This window comes from Sesamum indicum, linkage group LG6 (genome assembly GCF_026168435.1).
Source record: "Sesamum indicum cultivar Baizhima isolate 11 linkage group LG6, ASM2616843v1, whole genome shotgun sequence".
Classification (NCBI taxonomy): domain Eukaryota; kingdom Viridiplantae; phylum Streptophyta; class Magnoliopsida; order Lamiales; family Pedaliaceae; genus Sesamum; species Sesamum indicum.
Genome location: NC_142662.1, coordinates 20,736,466 through 20,751,704, shown reverse-complemented (window position 1 = coordinate 20,751,704; position 15,239 = coordinate 20,736,466). Strand labels below are relative to the sequence as shown.

The 15,239-nt window shown below is 35.0% G+C and overlaps 2 protein-coding genes across 2 annotated transcripts; one reads left to right on the top strand and one right to left on the bottom strand.

Moving 5' to 3' along the window:
- The first annotated feature begins 390 nt into the window (after window positions 1-390).
- LOC105163942 (Glutaredoxin family protein) lies at window positions 391-1,961 on the top strand. Its single transcript, XM_011082479.3, has one exon. It carries the CDS (start codon window positions 804-806, stop codon window positions 1,539-1,541), a length of 738 nt encoding a protein of 245 aa, XP_011080781.1. The 5' UTR covers window positions 391-803; the 3' UTR covers window positions 1,542-1,961.
- A 9,328-nt stretch (window positions 1,962-11,289) lies between these two features.
- On the bottom strand, window positions 11,290-15,197 carry LOC105163943 (Protein kinase superfamily protein). The gene is made up of 3 exons (XM_011082480.3): window positions 14,625-15,197; window positions 13,424-14,513; window positions 11,290-11,955 (listed from the first exon to the last, which is right to left on the bottom strand). Exons 1-3 carry the CDS (start codon window positions 15,041-15,043, stop codon window positions 11,650-11,652), a joined length of 1,815 nt encoding a protein of 604 aa, XP_011080782.1. The 5' UTR covers window positions 15,044-15,197; the 3' UTR covers window positions 11,290-11,649.
- Window positions 15,198-15,239: the final 42 nt, after the last annotated feature.

Below are 15,239 nucleotides of genomic sequence, written 5' to 3'. Positions count from 1 at the left end.
ATCTATTGCAAGTCAGATAAATCTTTTCTAACCGTTCTGATTAGAGAATATTTGTTAAATGGAAAAAAAATTTGTTTTATCTGTAATAGGTCAGTAAAAAATCGTCTGGGGGTAATTATACATTTTCATTCAACTGTTTTCCTAATATCAGTAAATTTCATGAATTTTAATTGATAGAGGGATTTGTTTGTTAAACAAAAATAAAAGGTCAGGTACTAGATATAAATTTTTATATAATAGGAGATTTAATATAATTATACCAAATCTCATAGAAAATCAATGTAATTATTTTAATAAATTAGTGTCCTATTAATATATTATGAAATTATCTAACCACCCTAATGAGTGACTGAAGTGTACTATTTTTAAAATATATGAAAAAACAGTTGGGATAAAAAAATTATAAAAGCTCAACTTATTTACAAAAAGATGCATTGCCCTTCTCACTCTTTTACCGTCTGATCTAAAGTGAAGGGAAATAGAAAAAGAAAAAGTAAAAAAAAAAATAAAGAGTGAAACCGAAGCACTCAAAAAAAGTGAAAAAACAGTGGGGAGAAAAGCTGACGCTCTGCCTACACCACCCGCCAAACCCAAACCCTCACCGCTTTTCCAGCTTCTTCCTCCATTCCCCATCCCCCAACAAATCTACATTGCCCCAGTATTTCTCAAATAACTAATTTTAATTAAGAAAAAATTGAAAAATCCATAAAGCTCGATCTATCTGAAAATTTTCAGCGTTGCTGCAAAATCTTGGTGGATTGAAATTTCCAGGGTTGTGAAATTTGATTGAATTTTCGGGACCCATGTGGCTTAGACGATCCAAATCAAAATCTCGGATCCACAACGCGCCGCCCCTCAAATTTGCCTGCAGTTCCTTCAAGGATATCGAAAGCCTCGTCTCCGGTGACGGGTTCGTCGCCGCCGGGGCCGAATGTACTCTTTTTTCCCCTACACAGCCTTCCATTTGCCACCGGAGCCGCAGCGTCAAGCCCATCCTCCGCACTCTATCCCATCCTACATTACCACTAATTGACGCGCCCGGGGAAGGAACCGAGCCCGATATTCGGATCCCAGGTGCGGAGAAAACTGTAGTGGTGTATTTCACAAGCCTTCGGGTCGTTCGCCGCACCTTCGAGGACTGCAAGACCGTCCGATCCATCCTACGCGGCTTCCGCGTGTCGATTGACGAACGGGATCTTTCAATGGACTCGAGGTTCATGGCCGAGCTGCAGAAGATCCTGGGTCAGTCGGAAAAGTCCAAATTGGCCCTACCCAGGGTCTTCATCGGTGGCAGGTACATCGGCGGGGTGGAGGAAGTGCGGCGTCTCCACGAGAGCGGCGAGCTGAAGAAGTACGTGGAGGGGCTACCGGCCGCGGAGCCCGGTACATGCGAGGCGTGTGGGGGTCACAGATTTATATTATGCCTAGAGTGCAGCGGAAGCCACAAATGCTACAACGAGAAAGCTGGCTTCAGGAGTTGTACCTCATGCAATGAGAATGGTCTAGTCAGGTGCCCCTCTTGTTCCTCTGCACCCCAATGAGCCGTTTTGTCCATTGATTCACCCTTAACCTCTTACTTAGTAGTGTGAATTAATATTAGGTTTTAGACATCAAGTTAGGACAAGGAGTTTAAGATATTGATGCATCGTGGAAAAGCACCCAATTTTATGTCATTTAGCGCTTTCCATTCAGCATTTGATGTTAGATATGGGCTTTGCTTTCTGATACGTGTTTAGATTTTGACGTAGGTTTTTGTGTTGATTTTAGTGTAGTTATTTTCTGTAATTTAGTGGCCAAAATAAAAAGCCATAAGAGAATCATGTAATGCTTTGTTGTTTTCTGGTGTCGTTTTATGGGCACGTTGACAGTGATTCTGTTTTTGAGGTTTTCACAATCTGGATAATTTTGATGAATGTTTTCCCAGACGGTATTGATTTAATCAAAATTGTAAGTTCGTATAACTGTATAATTTTGTAGAAGTGATGTTTTAAATCTGTTCTTTTGTTACTTTGATTCTGCTTGATCAGATGTATGAATCTCTATTTGTTTGTACATACACATGCACCCACTCGCACGACCCCAATGGGTTTATGTTAGGTCCTAAAGATTGGGGTGTCCCCTTGTAAATCTCTGTTGCTTTCACCTTCTTCTTTTCATTTGGCCTTTATGTTGCCTTTTCTGTATAATCTTCTCACTTGGAAGAACATATAGTAATGCTGGATATAGATGTGTCCTATTTGACCATCTTAGGAATGAATGGATATGATGATGAAGAAAAAGATGAAAAGACAAGCTCAGAAGTTGAATTAAGAGCACCTCGTCCCCACTTTACCGTGTTCGCATGACAACCTATTTTGGAGTTTTCTTTCCTTGCTTGTTTATTGTTATTCTTGATTTTTTTTCCTTTTCTTTTTAAATATTAAAAAGGCTTCTATTGATGAGTAGCCATTTTATAAGTTGAGTGGAATGAGATTCCTGCATGTTAGTGTATAGTGTATATCTACATTCTCTGAACTGTTTCAAGAACTTTCTAAATTTGGTGCTAAAGGACTCTGAAATTGAGGTACCAAGGGCTGGTTTCTGTTTACATTCCAAGATCTTGCAATCAGTATTTGTTGATCGATCGTGATAATCATTTTCCTTGTTTAGGGCAAATAGGAAAGGTTTAGTCCACCCATGGCTGTATATCAATGTAGTCACTTGCAAGCTTTATGAGCTGACTCTAGTAATATATGTGTCCAAATTGTTTTTCTCTAAACTTCCTGAGCTCGAGTGAAGTTCGGGAATTCTGCGAGCTCAGCTCGAACCTAGATTTCATGTTCAGTAGCTGACAAAACTTGGAAACTCTTAGTTATTTTAATTCAACTGTTTCAGTTTTAAATGTATCTCAATTATAAATATATTATCAGCTCTGTTATCTTTCTCCAAATGTGTAGCCTCATCACAATCCTCACTACCCTATTCTTCTTCCCGTAAAGCTTCAACTCAGTATCTCTATGGAATCTCCTCAAAGTTTTTAACTGCTCTTAAACCAGCACATTTTCCATCGTTAATGGCTTTTAAATAATCCATTCTTAGTTTGCAAACACGATGTCAAGAATATGATGGGCGTAAGGAATATAAGATTGATGAAGCGAATTCTAATACTATCATCTGTAACAAAAAAATGGGCTGCTTGGCATTTCCATCCACTCTCATGAAGGTTATGGACCTAGGGAGAGAAGATGTCTCATAATCTCTAGATTGCAACAAAGCCGTAGTTAATCTTAGAAACTACTTGTAGCACACTAGAAATGTGGTTCAAAGAGCATTAATTGATAGTAGGAGTTTGGAAATCTTGAAAACATGAATAGACTTGAGCTACTTCATCTCATGTACTCATTTGATATTGGTCTCCGCTCTTATGCTTGTTCGTACTTGGCCTCCATTCTTGTACTTCTTTACTCTCCACCTATAGTCTTGTACCTGTTTGAAAATTCTGTCATAAACGGGTAGGGAACTACCTAGCTCTCTGCCTATGCAAAGCATTGCTTAATGTACCAGAAAGAGGACATGGCCAGAGGGTAGGAGCCTGCATGGTGGGTGTATGCATATGTGGGTTGGCAGTGGGGGAATCGCCTAAATAGATATAATTTTCTGCCAATGAGTTGCTAACTCTGTGACTGAGATTGTTGCTGGAAGCTGAAAAACCCATGATTAGTTGAATCTTCATTCTTTTAGACTAGAGGATAGTACAGAAGTTATAAACCAAGTAGGGTATGGTGTGAGAGATTTGGGTTGGTGGTAAAGGTGGTGCTTCCGGCGGTGGAATTTCACAAGAGGTGGCGACTATGTGGACATGATATTGCATGGAGTGGGTGTTTTTTCTTTTCTTCTTTCCTTCTTTTTACCAATACTATTATTACATTAGACTAATAGCCATTGTTAATGTAGATCAACACATTGGTGGAATTCGAACCTACGAACTTATGGTCATAGAGAGTCGGCATCGCCACTTTTTGTTTCGAAGATATGAATTTATAAGATTAAGCAAGATACAAGGAGTTTAGAAGGTCTTGTAATAAGTGTAAGGACATTTTGTAATTTTACTTAACCGGGTCGGGTTCATAAGTGGGCTGGGTCGATTCATGGGCCTGAGTAAAAACTTGGACCTTGGTGATATAAGGGCTTTCTAGTGGGGATTGGGTTTGGGCCTTCCAAATTAATTGGTCATGGGCCACATACATTTACAAGCATCTATACCTTTATATAATTGAAAAACACCCTTTTAGTATCTTCAATTATTTGGTCTGTAAATTTATATTAATTTTTTTTATTAAACCCCATTTTTCTCTTTCTTTCCCTTATCGACTTCCCATTTTCTCTGTTCTCAACTTTCATATCCCTATTTTTTTTTATAAAAAAAAATCCACATTTCTTTTTCTTCTCTAATTTTTTCAATAAATTTTCATGACTTTCTTATAATTTAAGTATATTTTATTTAATTAATTAATATATATTTTTATACCCCAATTATCAGTTGAAATGAAAATCATTCAAACCGACAAAAGCAGAGAATAATAGCAAGGGCGCTTATAAAACAATTATCATATGGGCTTGGAATTTGAAAAACAAAGAGAGGCCAATTAGTGCAGCGATGAAGGCCCATCATTCACTCTAATTCCTCTCCATTGCTTTTTGCACTCTATCGTTACCATCATTCAATATACGGCAATACGCTCCAAAAAGGCCGTTTTTATCGAGAAAAATATAAGCAATCCTTTTATGATATCGTAAAATAGTAAATTATCCCCTTATAGAAAATTAAATAGTGATTTATCTTCTTATATTTTTTAAAATACAACAATTTACCCCATATAATTTTTAAAATGAAATAATTTATAGGAAAATAAATTATTATAATATTTGTATTGAGGGTAATATGCTCATTTTCAATATCACAGGAGGATAAATTACTATTCATCTGTTTTTTCATCATATAACTGATTCAATTTTGATCGAACCAAATTCTTACTATAATTTCCCCACATATACCCTACCTTCATTATAGTTTCAAAACAAGGGGTTAACAGTGCCAATTTAAAAAAAAAAAAAAGAAAAAGAAAAAGAGGAGAAGATGAATCCTTAATTTATTGATGACATGGATATCTGTGATGTTAAATGACCCATAGTAGATGGCACCATGCATCTGCCATACAACAGCATCATAAAGCCATGCAAAGGAGCAACTAATTCTCGGTTTGATTGCACCTTAATTCACAATGTGGGTTTTTTGTATCTCTCCAAATATGTTCCAAGTACACTATAAATATTTTTAGATGAATGAAAACTTGGCCAAAGGATGGGAGGGCACGATTTTATCTTTATGCAGGACGAGTACAGATTATTAAATCTATTCTTATTGCCTTTAGTATCTATTGGGCATTCGCTTTTATTCTACCCAAAGGCATCATTCCAGAGATAGAAAAATGATTGAGGATATTCTTATGAAAGGGATCATCTGCTCGAGAGTATGCAAATGTGGCATAGGATTGTGTATGTCGTCTTATTGATGAAGGTGGTCAAGGGATTCAAGATATTGTTACTCTTAACAGTGCAATTATGGGACTCAAATTGTGGCAGATTATTTGCGGCAACCGAGCTTCTATTTGGGTTGATTGGATCTATCATACACGCCTGAGAAAGGTTACTATCTAGACGGCCCCTGAGCGAGGGGGTTCTTGGGGTTGGAAGAAACTCCTTCGCTTACGGCCACTTCTCCGGCCTTTTGTTCATTATTTCATAGGGGATGGAACTATTTTTTCGTTATGGCACGATCCTTGACATGATCTTGGTCCACTCACCGAGTAGTTCCCGCAAGGCCCTCGACTTACAAACACTAAGGAGACGGACAAGGTTGCGGTTTTCCTTCTAGATGGGCAATAGTGTTGGCCCTCTATCACTGACACTCACTCCCTACAGCTCTTGCATTCCCTTCCACCCATCCATGGAGGGGCTGATCGTATCCTTTGGCGGTCAAGAGATACACAACTAACAGTTACTATGATGATTCGTTCACTACGGGGTGAAGGGCTCAAGATAGGTTTGTTTTCACTATTGTTGGACCGCTTCAAAACCCCTAACATGCTTTTGTGTTATGGCTGGCGATCCTTGGTAGACTCTCTACTATGGATAATCCTTGGTTGGTCATCTTAATAATTTCTGATTACTTTGTTTTGATAGTGCTGATGAGACCCACGATCATCTTTTTTTTCACTATACTTATTCGCGTGGCTGTTTGAGGGTGATTCGACGCACACTTCAGTTCGATTGGCCAAATCGAGCTTGGGCTACAAACGTCTTATGGGCTGCTTGCAGATGGAGAGGCAAACACTATGTTTCTACGGCCTACCGCGCTCTTTTGACCTCGTGCGTGTACAATATCTGACGTGAGTGCAACATTAGGCTATTTGATGGAGTACTCAGAGATACACGCACTGTGGGGGCTGATGGTTCGAGATGTGCAGCAGAGGATTCTTAGTGTAAAACTACCTACTGCTATTAGCACTTGTGCGCTTTACCGCTTATGGCAAATTCCTTGGCCTGTCGAGGAAACCGTTTAAATTAAGCAAGTTGTATTGTATTATTGTGCATTTTTTTTTAACTTAATGAAAATTACCTTTACTGAAAATTAATTGATCTACTTTTGGTTGATTATAGAATGTGCTCGTCTGGAGAACAAGCCCGCATCACAAAGCACATCTAGGCTGTGTCTAATATATCTTTTTTCTTTTATAAAATTAAATACATAATAATAAAATAACCCTTGCAAATTAAGTCAAGTGCCGATCAAATGACTATTTTTTGGCCACATTTTCTGTCGAGAAATGGTGAGAAACTTATCTGAAACAAAAACTAAAATTTTGGAATACAAACATTAAGAAATGAGTAATAGTAAATACAAACTTAAGAGACCAACTACATTATTTAACCTTTATATAACAACTTCTTATTTATTATGAAAAAGAGTATTTATGTAAGGATACAAATGTTTTTCATAATAAGAATAAACACCAAAGAGATTCTCAATCTTATATATTTAATATAATCATAAATTGCACTTACTAGTATTATTTAACTCTAGTATATTATAGAAAAATAAAAGTACTTGAAAGTACATTATATAAATAATTATCTAATACTAATATTAAAATAAAATCAATTAGTTAATAATTACTCATACTAAATTTTTTAAAATTTAATAACATTGACAAATCTAACTTAAAATTTAAAGTTTAGATTAGTATTTAATTTTATATATTATTCAGATGCTATTTCATTTTAAATTTTACTGTGCCTTCGTAAATTAAAATTGTCATAAAGTATTTAAAAGTTTGTTCCAAGAAATCAATCGCTTAGAAATATTATTTGTCTATTTATTTTTTAATTTAATATATATTTATCTAAGTAGTTTAGAGGTATTAGGATTTTAAATAGTCTTTTTTCATATAGAATCTTATTCTTTTATAACTAATTCTAGCTTATTTTTAAAAAAGACTACTTAATTATTTAAATTTTATTATGTCCTAGTAAATTATTTTTTCCTTAAAGTATTTAAAAATCTCTTCTAACAAATTAATTGCGTAGAAATATTACATGCTTATTTATTTTCTTTAACTTAATATATTTATACTTGTCTAAGTAGTTTAGAGATTGTAGGATTATTAAATAGTCTATATTCTTTAAATAAAATTTTATTCTTTTATAATTAATTCTTATTTATTATTAAAAAAATATTTAAATAAGAATGTAAGTGTCTTTTACACTGATATATATAATATAAATTTGGATAGAGCAATGATATTTAAGATTTCCACAACCTTACTTTCATCATCCCACATGCTAAGTCATGGGCCATAGGACAATGATGCTTAATGATTAAATGTACATATTTATATTCAAAGTAAATTGGATTAAAAAAGTACAAGGCTTTGTTGTCTTGGGGAATATTAGAAGAATATTGAAATACTAGTGCTATGATTGGGGATTCATTATAGCTACATCACATTGTTCATGTTCACCTACTATATTCCTATAATGTCCCTATAAAAATTCGGGCGCGGATCAGATTTGATCGAATCATATCAGTTACATAATAAATGTAGTATGCTCGTTATGTAACAGTCAGTCTATTTAAACTGCAACAATCATATTACAGATGCAATTGGTTCAAATTTGATCATTCTGATACAGAATTTTACCGAAAAGAAGCTAATGACATAATTCCATACTTGCATCTTTTTTTTTTTCCATTTTTCGATTTTCAAATCAATTTTTAATTTTTTTCTTTTTTGGAAAAATAAGAATTGGGAGGTAATTTAGTTCCTATATGCATGTTTACTTGAGTTTTGAAGGTGCAACTTATTATAAAATGGAAAATATGAATTTTTATCACGATTAATTATTATGATTAAAAATAAAAAATTATGATTAATAATAATTTCCGTCTTTGTTTCAGTAACTGCAATCAAATATTAATCACAACTAAAATCATGAGTGCTGTAGTTCGTAGCTAAGAATCACAGCCAATGTGTTCTGGTTGTAGCTAAGAATTAAAATGAATTTTCTGCCAGAACTAAGATCATGAAAAATATTAATTAACCAAGATTTAAACTTAAATTTTCATATTGATTTTTCTACTGTAATTGATAGTATTAATTTGTTGTGATTTTCTAATTGTATTATTTAAAATGTATAGAATAATCCATTTATTTTCGTAGTGCTACTTAACAACTCGACATTAAATAATGGAAAAAGTATTATTTTAGTCCGCTAAGTAGGCCTAATTTTAATTTTAATTCGATAACTATATCCATTTTTTTTTAGGTCCAGTAACTTATGGAATTGCTTACTTTTAGTCCTTTGGCAGATTTTCGAATAATTTTACCCCTATGCAACTTTTGAAAACCAGTTTTAGTCCATATGCACTCATAGGGGTAAAATTATTCGAAAATCTGCCAAAGGACTAAAAATAAGCAATTTCGTAAGTTACTGGACCTAAACAAAAATGAATATAGTTATCGAATTAAAATTAAAATTAGATATACTTAGCGGACTAAAATAATACTTTTCCCTTAAATAATTCTTAAAAATTACCACTCTTGTATTTGTATATTATTTTCTCAAAGTATGATTGAAATAATTAATTGGAGTGAAGATATTGTTTACATATATACGAGTTCAACATTGGGATTAAATTAGTTTTTTAAAGAAAATAGATCTTAATCTTTTTTATTTTTTACTAAAAGAAAAAGAGTTTTTTCAAACTCAGAAAAAATATTAACTACATATTATTATAATAAGAATACAATAAAATAATCCTTCATCGATACATTTTATAATTTTTGTATATGTAACGTCTATCTATTAAAGATAAAGGTTAACTACAATTAAAACTCGTTTAAAAATATGAAATTATATTTTTTGCACAAAGAAATTTTAAAACTTACCTCTCAAAAAATTTACTATTTTCGCTTGACCTCCTTTCGTTAGGATTTGGAAAAAAAATGCTAACATTAGCAAAAAAATATTACATATATTTCTAATTTTTATGCCTCATTTAACGTTCCCATGTAATAATTTTATACTTATAAGAGAAAAACATAATGATTTGATCTTTTTATATATATTGCATTTATTTATTTATAAATACAAAAATATACATGAGAACATTAAATGGGGGATATAATCGAAAAATTATGTAAATTCTTTTTTGCTTGCATTATTATTTTACGTTCAAACGCTAACGAGGGGTCAGATATAAAGTAAAAATGTAATTCTTAAAAAGTAAAATAAAAAAAAAGTGTAATTTTATATTTTTAGGAGATTAAATTTAATTAACTCTAAAAGCAATAAAGAATGTAATAAGATTCAATCAATTCCCTACTGATCTCACATGGCTACACGTGTCCACACACATGACGACAAAAACTAATAAGCAGAAAACAAGCGCATACGCTGAACCTGGCGTGACTCAAGAAACGGTGAAAGAATCCAAAATCTCAATAGAAACGCGACACCAAAACATAAAGGAAAATGCTGATCTAATCAACATATGATGTCTTAGCTCTATGGATGAGGTTAAAATATAATAAATATATGTCACATTATAAATTTGAATACTATCGGATGTGTGGGTATTTATTTTATTTTATATAATTTTATTATAATTTATTTCACAATTTTTTATTATATTGATGTATTAATCAAATTACTGTATTGCTTAATCTATTAAAATATTAATATATATATATATATACTATATAAAGATAAATATCATAATTTCACTTATAAATAACAGTTATTTACACTGCGACACTAATTTATAAAAAATATTCTTATGTATTTTCGACCACTCCTACTCAAAATTTTCTTTTCATCTACATAATTGATGCTATCTATCTATACTAATATGAAAATTTAACTCACATTTTTTTTTGTTTCCATAATATTTCTAAACTAATTTTATCTTATTTATTTATTTTAAATATAATGTAATGGTATATATATTGTATTTTTATTTATAATATATTTTAAAAAAAACTAAATTATTTATTATGTACGTACAGAGACAACGTGCAATAACAATTAATAAATATATATACATGAAGCGGAAATCACACTGGCAGACACGTGATACGTAATTTAAGGGAAGCAAAGGGACAAAGAGGCGCAAAGCGGGTTTAGGCTTCGGCCCCAGCGCTCGCCCACAATCAAGACATAAAGAAGAAAAGCAACTACTACAACTACTACTACGCCACATCAAAACATTCCCGTGCCCGTTCATGAAGCCGCTGCCCACCTTCTTCTCTTTTTGGTCTTTCTTTCTGTTAACATGTCTTTTCATATAATAATGCCATGCCCACTCACAATCATTCAAACTCATATTTGGACTATTGGTACATCGCCAAGAGTTTGAGTTAGATGTAGAACTGTGTATCAATCATACATTCGAAATGATTTATATTAAATAAATTTGAAAATAAGTATAATCAAAAGTTCGATGGAGTTGGAATGGTTTGTAAGATGATATTATCCGAACAGGTCAAAAGAATTTGGAATTGTTGATTTTGAAAACCTTAGTTCGTATCTAGATCTGGCCATACTTGGTCCGAGTTAGAAAGAATTTGCTTTTCCAACGTTGTCATAGTTAGTAGTTTTAGGAATAAAACTAATTAATTGTGGTAGATGTGATAAAGATAGTTGAGGAAGAAGATCATGATTTACAACCAAGATTAAAGAAGGTTTAACTAAAGAAAGCAGCCTGTTAAATACCCAAAATGCCCTTGGAAGGTTGGGCATAATGACCAAAATACCCTCCGTCCGTCATATTGCAACGCAGGTTGTGTAGATACACCTTCATTCTCCACTCAGTGCACTTTAGGTAGAAGAGAAGAAAGAAAGACACAGACACAGAATGATGTGCTCTGGGGTGTGTACCAATTATGGTGCTATAGGACAACTCGAGATTTCCTTGTAAACTGATTTTGTTACATAATTTTCATTTATGTTGTGGTGAGCAATTTGGTTTTGCAGCGTCTGAACACTCAATTTAACACAAGAAAGCACCTGGCATCATCACTAAACTAGGCTGGCCAAACCATGGGGGACTTACGACTTAGACATATTCATGTTGTTGCAGCTGAAGCGCGACAGCGTTGATAAAATTTCCGAGAACTGTGGACGCTTTGAAGGGCTATTGTTCCAGCATTTTATCATCAGTGATCGCAGGATCTGTGGGCAGGACTCGGGAATTTCAGGTCTGAGTCCACAGGCTGCGATCCCGACTGCAGCCTGCACCGGTGAATATGCAGAATAAGCAATCTCACCAGTCACCATCTCCCATATTATCATCCCAAAACTGTATGCATTGCTCATCCACGTCTCAGTGACGTTCTCTGGATCACCCGAAATGATCTGTTACGAGCCGGGAAGAGTTAGACAAGGCAAATGATTTTATTACATTGATCATCTAATACTCGGATTATAAGAAAAAAAAGAAAACAAACACAACACAGTTAACTTTAGCAAGCTGTTTATGAAATTTTTATGGGAGTCCATAATCAGTCATTATGCGTTGAACAGAAGCATTAAAATATAGTTAACAGAAGAACAATCATCATGGGAACGACACAAACGCCTGCCCACCAACTCCACCATATTCAGAACGACATGGAATTATTTCCTTCAGAAGAAACAAAGACTATAAATAAATGACATGAAGTTCTATGGCATAGGTTCATAGTTGAAATACCTGCCTGCATGTATAAAATCTTGAAAAAGGTAAATGAAGTTTCCAATTTTTCCTATTACATCTATCAACATAATTATAATAATAGTACAGAAAAAGTAAGCAATGCTTGGTATTATTTTGCTGGGAATGAAATTTGAATACCACAGAAATGAAACCAAGCAAAAGTCTTTTTGGGTTTTTTTCCAATCTTCCTAATCAATTACCCCCCCCCCCCCCAAATAGATATATATATAAGTATATCAATTATTGTATATTATAATTTTCCAACCATTATATTAATACAGTAACATGTAATAGTATAAAAGTTTGATTTGACAATACTAAAGACAAAATCTTTCATAATATGATATCTACAGTAGAAAATGTTTCATCCAGAACCAAACGATTTTTTTTTTCCAAATTAAATCACATCAACTATTTCCAAAAAAAAAAAAAAACCATATTTTATCGTTCTCCACACACTCCCCAAGACCATGCTGCAATACTTCCCCCCATACCCCCCCTAATGCTCCAAACATAGCCAAGAAAGCACATTGTGTCAACACAAGCCATGATAACTATTTAACTCATCACTTTCTGCACATCATATGAAAGGCTATAGTTGATGCTAATACTTGAAACCATAAAAACCTATGACAAATCAAAGTAAACCTAAATTTCACCAAAAGAAGCAGCTAATAATTTCAGGAGAATTCACAGAATGTGTCAAAACAAGTCCAACTAGGATACCAAGAATATTATGCTGCTATATTTTAACATGGCTTGGAGATCCCAAAAATAAAGGGAGTCCAGTGTTTAGGAAATTGATCCAAACACCAATAATGTATACTGATGATCTTATCTTCACAATCCGAACCCCAACTGCACCCTCATGAGACTTGCAGTTGTTACAATTGCTTCAGCCTTCAAATATGAGCCGATTCAGCCCATTTCATCGGCAAGGCAGTAGGTTCAATTACTTGACCAGTTTCAATTAAAAATTACCAAGAAATTGAATTTAATGCAACTCAACATATATGCAACATGTTAATATTGATTCGCAAAGAGATGCACCATATAAGAGAACGTATGACAAACAGCTGCAGGGGTAATGAATCAGAGATAATACACAGAATCAAGAAGGGAACAAACCTCTGGAGCAAGCCACCTATAACCATCAGTTTCGTACTCCATAGCCTCACCAACACTCTTGCAAGCAGCAACTATTCCCATATCCCCCAAGCAAGCATTGCCGCGTTTATCTAATAAGATTCTCTGTGTATTTAAGTCCCTATAGGGAACTCCATGATCGTTCATGAACTTAATCCCCTCGGCAACATCCGTCACAATCCTCAATATTTCTTTTGTCTGAAGCTTCTTATTCTTCATTATCAATTCATGAACAGACCCTCCTTCCATTAACTTAGTCACAATACATAACCCGTGATTCTCGTCAACACAAACCCCATGAAACTGTAAGATATTTTTGTGCCCACATGTCATCAATTCCAACAAATCTTTCCTCAACTCAAACTCATAGGCATTTCCTTTATCACAACCCTTGAGCTTCTCAATCCCAACTCTTTTACCCTTATACACTCCCTTAAATGTGCTCGGTCCAATCTGATCTCCAATCTCAACAGCATCATAACTCAGCAGCCACTTCCCAATCTCATCTTTCCCCGAAATCACAGTTTGCCACTCATCCACAGAAACAACAATGGAATCATTGGGCAAAGGCACTTTAAGCTGAAGTTTTGAGTCCGAATTCTCTCCTCCATTTCTGTAGTTCTGGTCACCCCCACAATCCTCTTCGATATCTCCAAGATCCCTCCCTTTAGTGTTCTCCTCTTGGCATCCGCAGAGTCCAAACGGGAGCTTAATGGTATTATTTTTCGGCTTCTTTAAAGCCAATTTAAGTGCATTTTCGATCCGGGATTTGAACATTTTCTCCTGCCCTGACTGAACTAACAGCATAACAATTCCCAGAGTGAACCCCTTCTTCTCAAAGATCTGTAACTTTTTACAGCAAATCGAAGAACTATCGAGTGCCCCCGACATGGCTGGCCATGAAATAGCAGAATTACAAGCAAATGTAAGCTTAAACACAGAGCCATTGGCATTCACTTCTTCATCAGAGATTTCCTGAATCATTATCGCTGGCTGGTCCTCTACCGATGCTTGCTCTATCAACTTTATGTGCAAAAACACATCTTTCATCTCAAAACCCGCTTGCGCGTAGCTATAAATCAGAGAAAAAAAGAATCATTTCAACCGAATGTTCAAATACCACTTCGAGAAAGGAGAAATTGAACAAGAGGAAGAAAAACGGCAAAAAAAAAAATCATTTCACCTGAGTGGCAAAGAATCGTAATGTTTGCGAAGATTTGAGACCAATTTCTCCGGAAGTTGGCTGCCGGGGTACAACTGCGTCAAGCTCCGTACAACACTACCCCACACCTGTCTCCGGCAGCTCGACGGTGTGGACGCCGGAGGCTCACGAGCCGAGTCGAGGTTCAAAGTGTTCTTCAACGAGGCGATGGCCTCCGACACATTGCGGCTCAGCTTCTGGAACCGTTTCTGCAGGGCGGAGGACTCTCGAAGAGTGGCGGCGGAGGAAGATGAGGAGGATGAGGAAGATGCGGAGGAAGAGGAAGATGGGTTGTTCTCCGGGGGGCACTCGGATCTGTCCTGAGTTCGCATAAGCACTTGCTCCACCATGTCCTCGTCGGTACTTGCCCGGCTCGACCAGCACTCCAGAGCGGCAGCCATGGGTACTAGGGAGGGATTGAGGAAGAGCACCTTAATGCTACTAAAATAGGAGGAGAGAGTTTTGAAATGCTGCCATTGTCTCCGTCTGACATGAAACAGAATGGCGTCTATTGTATGTATTTATCACAGGAAAAAAGATTAAGAAATGTGTATATACATATAAAAAGGAAGTCTGAAATTCAGCAAAATGACTGTA